Source organism: Populus euphratica, unplaced genomic scaffold (genome assembly GCF_000495115.2).
Source record: "Populus euphratica unplaced genomic scaffold, PopEup_1.0 scaffold78.1, whole genome shotgun sequence".
Taxonomy (NCBI): Eukaryota; Viridiplantae; Streptophyta; class Magnoliopsida; order Malpighiales; family Salicaceae; genus Populus; species Populus euphratica.
In genome coordinates, this window is record NW_011499867.1 from 1,022,275 (window position 1) to 1,034,550 (window position 12,276).

A 12,276-nucleotide genomic window follows, 5' to 3' on the forward strand; every position below is an offset into this window, starting at 1 on the left:
GCCCCCCCCCCCTGCCGCTTCACAACCATGGTGGATAACGGCAGCTCCATAAGAGCAAGCTAAACAACTTGAGTCTCGTTTCTCTCGCGTTGAAGCTTCTAGCTAGGTCAAATCAACGAGGGGCTCAAGAAGACCAAACTTGCTGAGCTGAAACAGAAGCTTGATTTGTTGCTGCGCTAAAAAGGGTTAAATGTGGTGGAAACAGTACAGATTGGCCTGAAATTCAATCCTTCTGGCCCTGTCAATTTGGGTTCACCGCTACAAGAACCTGGTGAGTTTTCTATATCCTTTTTGCTTTAAATACACCCCAAGATTGATCCGCCCTTGTTTGACGGGGAAAATCCTCGTGGTTTCAGGGTTAGAAAATGTCGCAAATGCTTACAGATTTACCGAATTCCAGAGGAACAGGAGTAAGCTGCCATGCTTTTGGAGGGGAAGGAAAACATTTGGTTTCAGGGCTTTAACCACACCATCCACCCATCGAGGCTTTCCATCCTTTTGCCACCACCTCCCAATCGAAACTCTCCACCCTATTCCCCTAACACAACAACCCAAACCGGTACCCATAATCATAGCACTTGCAACAAACCACCATTTCCTCATTTTCCACTCAGAAACCCTAATGTTTCAAGTGTGGGTATCCATGTTTTCCTGATCATCAATGCAAAGGGAAGGATTTAAATAGTCTTGAGTCTTTGGAAGACATGGTAGAGGAGTTTGATGATGGAGAGTTAACGGATGGGTTGATTGAGATTGACGAGTAGCTCGTAGAGGAGTATGGGTTGTCAGTGAATGCAATTCCTGGCAGCATCACTTGCAACACTATTCTAATTGAAGGGGAAACTAATAAACTACCATTAGCCATCCTCATTGACAGTGGAAGCGCGCACAGTTTTGTAGATGTCAATAGAATTCCAATTCTCGTTGTTGGGGGAAGTGAATAAAAAAATGACAAACCACTACCGCTGTTCCTCTCAGTGTAATAGTAGCTGAAGGTAGTGTGATTCAGTGTAGAGCCAAATGTCGAAATTCTGAATGACAAGCGCAATGACATGTTTTTTTTTTAACTAATCCGCTAGTTCTGCGGTCGGGGGGCAATGACATGGTGCTTGGGGCTGATTTGATGAAGGCATGCAGCCCAATTTTGTCTGATTTCTTGAAGATGAGCTTGACCTTCTAGAAGGACGGCCAAGAAATAGTTCTTAAGGGAATTATTGGTAATCAGGGGTTGAATTAAAAATGATTATCGCAGAGTAAGTACAAAAGGCTCTGTACCAGGATGTCTATGGACTGGTGGCTCAATTGTTTGCTATCCATGGGCAAGAACAAAAGCTTGAGGAGATTCAGCCTGTGGTGCATGATTTGTCACTGGAATTCGATGCAATCTTCGCTCAACCTACTCAGCTACCACCAAGCAGGGAGTGTGATCACTGGTTTCCACTGGAAGAAGGCACTAAACCAGTCAATCCTTGACCATATAGACATTCCCATGGCCAAAAGGATGTGATGGAGAAACTGGTTAAGAAAATGCTAGATTCCTCCATAATTCAAGTGAGTCACAGCCCTTTCTCTTCACCAGTACTACTGGTACAGAAGAAAGACAACACTCCGAGATTCTGTGAGTTATACAGTGATGAACGGTTTTCCAAGATCGATTTGTGAGCTGGATATCAAAAGCACACAGCACGCTCGTGATGAACGGTTTTCCAAGATCGATTTGTGAGCTGGATATCAAAAGCACACGGCACGCTCAATTTCTGAGAAAGAGTTCTTGGCTATATTGCTAGCAGTTCAGAAATGGAGGTACTACCTGGAGAGTAAGAAATTTATTTTCAAGAGAGCTTGAAATACATGTTAGAGCAGCGCATCAACACTTCTATCCAAAAGAAAGGGCTCAAGAAATTGTAGGGGATCCAATATGAGATTCACAGCACCTATAAGAGAGTGAAGAATTCTTTTTTGTTGGCCTAAATTGAAAGATAGTGTAAAGAGAGTGGTGGAAGAATGTGATCCACGTGCCAGAAACGAAAGTGAGATTGTAGCATACCCCGGGTTGCTGCAATCTCTACCCACTCCTCCTCGTTCTTGGAGTGACATCACTACGGACTTCATTGAAGGAGGTCGTTGACAGGTTCATATAATATACCCATTTTCTTACTCTGAGTCATCCTTTTACAGCTTTGAATATGGCCAAATTTTTTTCAAGCATGTTTATAAATTGGAAGGTGTTCCAGCTCGCAAGTGACTGACAGCGACAGGTTACTCGTTACCTTGTTTTGGAGAGAATTTTTGAGACTAATGGGCGCTGAGTCGCGTTCTAGTTCAACACATCACCCAATCAGATGGGCAGACAAAAAAGTAGAATAGAAGTCTGCATACTTTTTTGAGGTGCATGACTTTCCAGGGGCATAAGCAGTGGCGCAAATGGATTTCTTTGGCTGAATTTCGGTACAATACCAGTTTTCATTCAGAAATTGAGATGACTCCTTACCAAGCTCTGTATGGGATACCCCAACCAGTGGCCAGTATTGCTGAATTGTTGCAAGAGAAAACTCAGGTGGTGGCATTGCTCAAGGAAAATTTGTAGAAGACTCGAAATTGGATGAAACAAGAAGCTAACAAGGGCAAAACTGAGCGCAATTTTTGTGGGGGTGGCCACGTTTACCTCAAGCTGTAACCTTAGAGACAGATTTCAGTATCCATGCAGAAAGAACCTCTTTAGGGTCTTAAATCCATTCAGCCTTCCATGTTTCATTAATCAAAGAGGAAACTAGGAGCCAAGGTGGTTCCAGACAGTGAGTTAAAAGCTACTAATGATCAGGGTGAGAACGTTGTCGTATCTAGGAGGTTGATTAAACGAAGTTGTCGTTCAAAGGTTAATTCAGTGGTTTAAACTGTTACCAGAAGAGGCCGCCCCTAGAAGATCTCTCTCTAATTGAAAGTCAGGTTCCAGATTTTCAGGACTGATTATGCTTGTGGACAATGTTGCCCTTCTTGTTATTTTAACTCTGCAATGTCGTTTATATCTTTAGCTGTTGTCGTTTGTTATTATTATTATTATTGTTTTTGTTTTTTGTGCGCTCATTACGGTGTCGTGGAGAATATCTTCCGGTAACGGGCGGAGGTTTATTAGTCGCACGTGTCGTAAACTTATGGTTTATTTATAGTCAATATGTTATTGTTGTAAGTGCACTCACGAGAAGAGAAGGTCAATAAGGAGAAATAATAATCTGTTACTTTCTGGTTGTTTTTCACTGCATATTGCAACAAAATTATTTTAAAATTGAAAAGAAATTAAAGTTGATTATTATAATTCATATGATTCGGGGTTTGAAAATGCTCATGAATCGCGACTTCAAAATTAAAAAAAAAAAACCCGGAAAGGGGTGTTGAATTCTCTCCCTTACAACTATCTTTTAATAAATTAAAAATATTAAAAAAATTATTAATACATGCTAGGCATGGATTAATCACTGTATGATTTTAAAGAAAATATGTAATTGGTCCAACAACTAAAAATATCATTATAAAATATTTTTAAATTTGTTTTGATTTGCGGTTCGGTTTTGACAACATTTTTTTTTTTATCCTTCTTGTTTAAGGAATTTCATTTATAACCTTGCCGTTTAAGCAAATGTAAAGCACCATGCCAAATTAGAAAACTTACTTTAAATTAAACCCTTTTTTTGCATATCATCCACATCCCTTGTGGAGGAGGGTTTTCCTTAATTTCCGATCCAGCACGAGAATAAATCAGACTTATGCAATCAAGTCCTCTAACCCCTTGATTTGATCAGCCAACCATCCAAACTCCACCAATCAGCTTAATTCTCCCGATAATATTAATATTAATTTATGGTCCTAAAAGATGGCAACCATAAGCTGTGGATCAAAATGCCAGCTCAAGCCATTTATGGTGTCTGTCACCGCTGAGCCCTCATGTCAAGCCCGCAAGATTTGACATTTGAAGCGGAAACCCCAAGAAACAACAGGCACGAGTGTGTATAAATGCCTTTCCATTACTGGATCATAACCCATCCAGGTCAATGAAGTGATTTCCACTCGAACTTTTTGTAGGGAAAAAGGAGAAAAATTTAGAGCCACACGTGCGATGAAAATATGTAGGAGACATTAGGGCTGGCACGTGGCCCTCGCTCATTCTAATCAATAATTAATAGTTGTAATTACTATAGCGTGCCCTTTTAACTTTCCCAATGCAACAAAAGGGCTGCTGCTGCTGCTGCTCTTGCTTGCTTCAAGAAAAAGAAAAAGAAAAAGAAAAAGAGCAGAGAAATCCCTCCTGCCTATATAAATGCCAAAACCACATGGATTAATCCTCGTGAGCCAAAAGGGGCTGATTATAATGAATAAATTAAGGAGATGGAATCTTCCTCCATTCCATTAATTGACAGTGATGGTTCGATCGTTGATCCCACGTACACTGGCAATAAAAAGGAAGAGGAAGAAGAAGAAGAAGAAGTAGAAGCTAGAGAGACGATGAGAGGGCCCTAGAGAGAGAACCTCAACAGGAATCACAGGATATGTTTTCCTCTGTGCTGTAAAATGTTTTTCAAACAATCACAGTTAAAACCAGATGGATAGGTTGCGACCAGCGGGTTCCAATTTCGAGTTTTTCTCTCTCAAATAATTCACTTGAACAAGACTTTATATTTAAACCAAGAGAGAAGAGAAAGAAAAATGAGAGATAAAACTCTTAGTATATCGAAAAAATAAATACTCCTCTTATCTGTTTGAAGTTGATTAATTTTTGAATTGTTTTGTTTCCTTTTTGACGAGAAAAAAAGGAAGTTGAGAGTAGATTAAACAATTATTCATGAACCCTGAAAAGCGAAACACCCGTAGAGACAAAGAGATAATTTACAGACTCGAGTAGACAGAGAAATGGGGTTTGGTTAGAGACGCGAAACAAAGATAAAGAATGGGGTTATGGTTTTGTAGAGAGAGGGGGGGAGAGAGAGAGAAGGCAGAGAGGCACATGGCATGTGAACAACAGCTGTGTCCACTCCCCACTTGATAAATACCCTTGTTACCATCAGTTCCTGGTCTTTTGAGTCTCTCAGCTTCGTCCTTCCTTCACCTATGAAGTAGAACGAAGCTCTCTCTCTCTCTATACAAAAAAAAAAAAAAACCAGAGCTCTTTACCTATCTAATGGCTGCTCTCAAACCCTAAAGACTCAAACTTTTTCTCTCTCTCATGAACCCATCGACAAAAATGAAAGCCCACTTCCTTGCTTTGCTTCTCTCTCTTACCTTTCTCTCTCTACAAGCCTCACCACCACCTTTCCTTAGCTCAACAAACGGAGACACCCAAAACCTTATCAACTTCAAGACCACTCTCTCTAACCCATCTCTCCTTCAAAACTGGCTTCCTAACCAAAACCCTTGTACCTTCACTGGAGTTAAATGCCATGAAACCACTAACAGAGTCACCTCTATTGGCCTCGCTAACATTTCTTTATCTTGTGATTTTCACCCTGTGGCTACATTTCTTTTGACTCTTGAGAACTTAGAGAGCCTTTCTTTGAAATCAGCCAACATTTCTGGCTCTATTTCTTTCCCTCTTGGATCTAAGTGCAGCTCCGTTTTGAGCTACTTAGATCTATCTCAGAGTAACCTCTCAGGTTCTGTCTCTGATATAGCCACTTTACGTTATTGTCCAGCCTTGAAATCCCTGGACCTTTCTGGCAACTCCATTGACTTGTCAGTGCATGAAGAGAAATCAAGTGTGCTAAGAGGGCTCAGCTTTGAGTTTCTTGATCTTTCTTTCAATCAGATTGTAGGCTCAAACGCGGTGCCTTTTATTTTATCTGAAGGCTGCAATGAATTGAAGCACTTGGCTTTGAAGGGAAATAAAGTGAGGGGAGATATTGATTTTTCAAGTTGCAAGAATCTCCAGTATCTTGATGTCTCTGCAAACAATTTCTCTTCAAGTGTTCCCTCGTTTGGTAAATGTTTAGCTCTGGAGCATCTTGATATCTCTGCCAATAAGTTTTATGGTGATCTTGGTCATGCAATTGGTGCTTGTGTTAAGCTCAACTTCTTGAATGTTTCAAGCAACAAGTTTTCAGGTCCAATTCCAGTGCTTCCAACCGCGAGTTTGCAGACTCTCTCACTTGGTGGAAACCTTTTTGAAGGGGGGATTCCTTTGCATCTCGTGGATGCTTGTCCAGGTCTTGTTATGCTTGATCTTTCCTCAAATAAACTAAATGGTTCTGTCCCTAGTAGTCTTGGTTCTTGCACTTCGTTGGAAACTCTTGATGTTTCTACCAACAACTTCACTGGTGAATTGCCTGTTGATACTTTATTGAAAATGACAAGTCTGAAGAGGCTCGATTTGGCATATAATGCTTTTACTGGTGGTTTGCCTGATTCTTTCTCACAGCTCGCTACTTTGGAATCTTTAGATCTGAGTTCTAATAATTTATCTGGGTCAATCCCTACTGGTTTGTGTCAAGGTCCAAGTAAAAACTTGAAGGAGCTGTATCTTCAAAACAATAGGTTTACTGGGTCTGTTCCTGCTACCCTCAGTAACTGCTCTCAACTCACGGCAATCCATTTGAGCTTCAATTACCTCACTGGAATCATCCCTTCGAGCTTGGGATCGCTTTCTGAGCTTCGTGACTTGAACATGTGGTTTAATCAGCTCCATGGAGAAATCCCACCTGAGTTAATGAACATAAAAGCATTGGAGACTCTGATTCTGGACTTCAATGAGTTGACAGGAGTGATACCTTCAGGTATAAGCAACTGCACCAACCTTAACTGGATCTCATTTTCTAACAATCGGTTAAGTGGTGAGATTCCAGCATCGATTGGCAAGCTTGGGAGTCTGGCAATTCTCAAGCTGAGCAACAACTCCTTCTATGGTAGAATCCCACCAGAGCTTGGAGACTGTCGTAGCTTGATTTGGTTGGATCTTAATTCCAATTCCCTCAATGGAACAATCCCACCCGAGCTGTTCAAACAGTCTGGCAGCATTGCTGTCAATTTTATCAGAGGAAAGAGGTACGTGTATCTGAAGAACGAAAAAAGCGAACAGTGTCACGGGGAGGGAAATTTGCTTGAGTTTGCCGGAATAAGATGGGAGCAGCTGAGCAGAATCTCCAGCAGCCACCCCTGCAACTTTTCCAGAGTATATGGAGAATACACCCAGCCCACATTTAATGATAATGGATCGATGATCTTCCTTGATCTTTCTTACAATATGTTGTCTGGCAGCATTCCAGCAGCGATTGGGAGTATGTCATTCCTCGATGTCTTGATCTTGGGTCATAATGATTTCTCAGGAAACATTCCGCAAGAGATTGGAAAGTTGAAGGGTCTTGACATTCTTGACCTCTCCAACAATAGGCTTGAAGGGATAATTCCTCAGTCGATGACTGGCCTTTCATTGCTTTCGGAGATTGATATGTCCAACAATCATCTCACTGGAATGATTCCTGAAGGGGGTCAGTTTGTAACATTTTTAAATCATAGTTTCGTCAACAACTCAGGCCTCTGTGGGATACCTCTTCCTCCATGTGGGCCAGCTTCAGGATCAAGCTCGAATATTGAGCATCAGAAGTCTCATAGGAGACTGGCATCTCTGGCAGGGAGTGTGGCAATGGGATTGCTGTTCTCGCTTTTCTGCATCTTTGGTTTGCTTATTGTTGTTGTGGAAATGAAGAAGAGGAAGAAAAAGAAAGATTCAGCCCTTGATGTCTATATAGACAGCCGCTCACACTCTGGCACCGCAAATACTGCCTGGAAGCTGACTGGTCGTGAAGCATTAAGCATCAGTATCGCCACATTTGACTCAAAGCCCCTGCGGAATCTCACTTTTCCAGATCTTCTTGAAGCAACAAATGGCTTCCACAATGATAGCCTTGTAGGCTCTGGAGGTTTTGGTCATGTGTACAAAGCAGAACTGAAAGATGGAAGCATTGTAGCCATCAAGAAACTGATACATATCAGTGGACAAGGAGATAGAGAATTCACTGCTGAAATGGAGACCATTGGCAAAATCAAGCACCGGAACCTTGTTCCACTCCTTGGGTACTGCAAGGTAGGAGAAGAGCGAATCTTGGTGTATGAGTACATGAAATATGGTAGTTTAGAAGATGTTCTACATAACCAAAAGAAAACTGGGATCAAACTGAACTGGGCTGCAAGAAGAAAGATTGCCATCGGTGCTGCCAGAGGATTAACTTTCCTTCACCATAGTTGCATCCCACTTATCATCCACAGGGACATGAAATCTAGCAATGTCTTGCTTGATGAGAACTTGGAGGCCAGAGTCTCCGATTTTGGAATGGCGAGGCTTATGAGTGCAATGGACACTCATTTGAGTGTTAGCACATTAGCAGGCACACCTGGTTATGTCCCGCCCGAATACTACCAAAGCTTTAGGTGCTCCATCAAAGGGGATGTTTACAGTTTCGGTGTAGTCTTGCTTGAGTTGCTGACAGGAAAAAGGCCAACAGATTCATCTGATTTTGGTGACAATAATCTTGTTGGGTGGGTGAAGCAGCATGCCAAATTGAGAATAAGCGATGTTTTTGATCCAGTGCTCTTAAAAGAGGATCCAAATCTTGAGGTGGAGCTCCTAGAACATTTGAAGGTAGCTTATGCTTGTCTGGATGATCGGCCATGGAGACGACCCTCAATGATTCAAGTAATGGCAAAGTTTAAAGAAATTCAAGCAGGGTATGGCCTTGACTCGCAATCCACAACCGGCACCGAAGATGGAGGTTTTAGTGCAGTTCAAATGGTAGAGATGAGCATTAAAGAAGGGCCAGAGCTAAGCAAGCAGTAGGTAAACAAGTCTTGTCGATTTTCCATTGAGCTCTGAACACAGAAAGAAGAAAGAAGGTGGTGATCATAGAAATGATTCATAAAACTCCAACAAAATTCCCCACCTTAAAAAGGGCGGCATAAAACTGCCTGTCTGCCTGCATGGCTTCTACCATTCGATGTATGTATCATGTCTTATATCCTCCTAGCAAACTATTGTGATTTTATACATAAAACAAAGGTTGTTTAACTTGTTAAACAGGTGTAAATATACAGTCTCATATGTTTTTATGCAGCTTTGGTTTTTTAGTTAATTTTCTGTTGCAAACCAACCTTGAAAAAAAAGAAAACGAAAAGGAGGTGATGGATTATATATCTGTTGTGATCTCAGCGATGGTGACCTAGTAGATTTGGATCTCTCGCCCCTTTCTCCATGCTTTTTCTCATTCTCTCTTTCATGATATTCCTAGCTTACCTTAAAATTCAGTGGCATTGCGGCCTTCCAAAATCTTTCTTTTTCCGGTAACATGTTGTGGGATATTCCTGTTCAAGTCTTCGCTCGTCAGGTCTACCTTTTCCGTTGGCAAGGCCGAAGGTGTTCGCCGGTTTGATAATAATTAATTTTTAAATTGTTTTTTAGAAAAATATCAATTTTTTTTTTTTAAATTTATTTTTAATATCATATATCAAACAAATCTAAAAATATTAAAAAATAAATTTTAATTTTTTAGAAAAATATCAATTTTTGTTTTATTTTTTTAAATTTATTTTTAATATCATATATCAAACAAATCTAAAAATATTAAAAAATAAATTTTAACCCCAAAAAAGTAAAAATTGCACCTCCCTACGTCCCCATAATAACATGAAATCAATTACATAGAATCTCCATTACTCTTCAAGAATGAAAGAAGCAAAGGGGTAGAGGGGGGCAACATTGGAGGATGTGAAAGCCAAAACAACTGTTAGAGAATATCTGGACCATTTCTAGCAACGCGTTTTTTATTTTTTGCACATCGAAGCAGGACGAGGGCGAGGGCGAGGACCATGCACATCCACAATCAAAGTCTCAATCCCATAATTGTAAACCGTACACACACACGCACGCACACACACACAGAGACACACACACACACACACAGACACACACACACACACAGAAGAAAACATAGGCAATCAATGATGGCATGAGGGTAGAGGTCGGTCCATGGCGATGGAGTAGTAAATTCAGGACTGGGCCTTCCTTGGAAAATAAAGCAATCAATTACATTTGTCTCTTTTTGGTGCTCTGGACCAAGCAATTATAACACCCTTTCTAGCTGGGAAAGTGTGTGCCTCTTTTTGGAGCCTTTGTATGTATTCAACTCTTGCATGCTGTCCGAGATGGGCATTTTTAGAAGTTCAATGCTCGCATCTTGGCTTCTAGCAACTTGTGAAATATTATACGTGATACTATATAGTATAATATCTGGGCCATTTTGATTTTTTATTTTCAATTTCACGGTCTAATACCTTTTTTTTAAACTAATTTTTTATTTTCATAACCGTTATCATAGTATTGGGACTATCATTTTACATATGTGAAGCTCACGAGTCAAAATTAATATGAACAATAACAAGGTTTGCATTTCAACTTGATCCACTTTCTTTTGTGCAAATGAATGCTCAAGTGCACATTGACCCAACAAGTTTGTCTCGTGCAAGCATTTTGCTTGAGCTTGCCATAGTGTATCTGAGTTAAAATTTAACAAGTTCCTTTTCTTCTTACCATATAGAGAAAACCAACATCCTTCCTTCACTTCTCCCATATTTCCAAAACCAATCCTTCTTGACGATCAATCATTCTGGTAATGAGTTGCTAGCATGGTATTACTAAGTATCCTGGTTATTAAACTCGGCCCGATGGGTTAACTCAAGATCCAATATACCCGGTGGCTAGATTGATCTGGGTTTAATAAAATATCGGCCGGGAAATAATCCGATAAAACCTGGATGATACGTGATGTTTTTTCTTTCTTTTAAATATAAGATTTGAAATCTATTTGTATATATACTTTATGTTTTCAAGAAAAAAGTTATAATTTTTTAATGTGGGATAAAAAACTTTTTGATTTAAATATTTCAACTTCAAGGGATAACATAGTATTTTTTTTAATGTGGGATTTGAAGTTCTTTCATATGTATATTCTATATTCCCAATAAAAAGTTTATGCCTTTTCAAATTGAAATAAAAAACTTTTTAATTTAAATATTTCAACTTAAAAGGATAATGTACTATTTTTTCAATGTGAGATTTGAAGTCCTTTTGTATATATACTCTATGTTTCCAAGAAAAAAGTTATGTTTTTTCAATGTGAAATTTGAGACTCATTAGTATATATATTCTATGTTCCCAATAAAAAAATTATGTTTTTTCAAAGTGGGATATAAAATATTTTTGATTTATATATTTCAATTTAAAAACTTAATATAATATATTTTTAATGTGAGAAATTTTTTTTCTTAAAATATTCTTTTAAACTTCATTATTTACAATATGTATAGATTATATTTACATGAATTTTTTCTTAATTTTTTCATATAAAATATTAAAGCTTTAAATATTTTTTTTTAATTTTTCTGAGTTGATCCGGATTGACCCATGAAACCCGAGACCTAATCTCTTGGCCGAGTTAACCCCCGAGCCAAGTTTAATTACCATGCTAAGTACTTAAATGTTCAAGTCAACCTCCTTGATAACCAATTTCAAGAACTTGAATTCCAAAATAAAGTACTTTTGAATTTTAATACTTCAATTCGTTTTTTTTCCCGTAGCCAACTAATGAGTAGATTTTGCATGAACTTTACATATATTATAAATTAAGATAATATCATTAAAAGAAATTTATTAATATCAAAATCATCTATTTTTAGGGTTAAAATAGGTCTCAATTAAGATTTTTTTTTAACTATAAAAATTTAGCCACCTTTTCTCTCATCTCTCAAACAATGGATAAAAGATAAAAAAAATGAAGTTTAGGATTAAAATTAATTTTCATAAATTATCAAGGACTAAAATTTTATAATTTACAAAGTTGGAAGATTAAAGTGTCCATTTAGGACCATGTCTATAAAAACCATCTCTTTTTGTTGTATTCTTAGTTTAGTCCCCTATCTTTAAATCTTTTTATTTTTTAATAAATTTGCTTTAATTGAACATCAATTTAGACTTTGCTTTAAAGTGTGTATTTAGTCCCTTATCTTTAAATCTTTTTATTTTTTAATAAGGATGTAATTAGAAAAAAACAAAGAGGGACTGAGAAAAAAAAAATCACTATGTCATTTTACAATGATGTATCTCTAGTTGAACAATAGTGTAAAAACCAATATTTTTTTCACACCCTTTGAATTATTACTTAATTAATTAGTATGGATATTCTGAAAAGAGAAAACCATATCTATATTATTGTAATTAATATAAAAACAAAATTCAATGCTATTTTT

General features: G+C 38.3%; 1 protein-coding gene and 1 long non-coding RNA gene across 2 annotated transcripts; both read left to right on the forward strand.

Annotated features, from left to right (window-relative positions):
* Positions 1 to 14: 14 nt before the first annotated feature.
* On the forward strand, positions 15 to 3,242 carry LOC105126406 (uncharacterized). The gene is made up of 2 exons (XR_842427.1): positions 15 to 271; positions 357 to 3,242. It is a non-coding gene; the product is annotated as an uncharacterized LOC105126406 (long non-coding RNA).
* A 1,452-nt stretch (positions 3,243 to 4,694) lies between these two features.
* Positions 4,695 to 9,107, forward strand: LOC105126408 (systemin receptor SR160). Its single transcript, XM_011027273.1, has one exon. It carries the CDS (start codon positions 5,216 to 5,218, stop codon positions 8,813 to 8,815), a length of 3,600 nt encoding a protein of 1,199 aa, XP_011025575.1. The 5' UTR covers positions 4,695 to 5,215; the 3' UTR covers positions 8,816 to 9,107.
* Positions 9,108 to 12,276: the final 3,169 nt, after the last annotated feature.

Coding starts and splice junctions, on each gene's coding strand:
- LOC105126408 (XM_011027273.1), top strand. CDS start 5,216: ATGAACCCATCGACAAAAATGAAAGCCCACTTCCTTGCTTTGCTTCTC.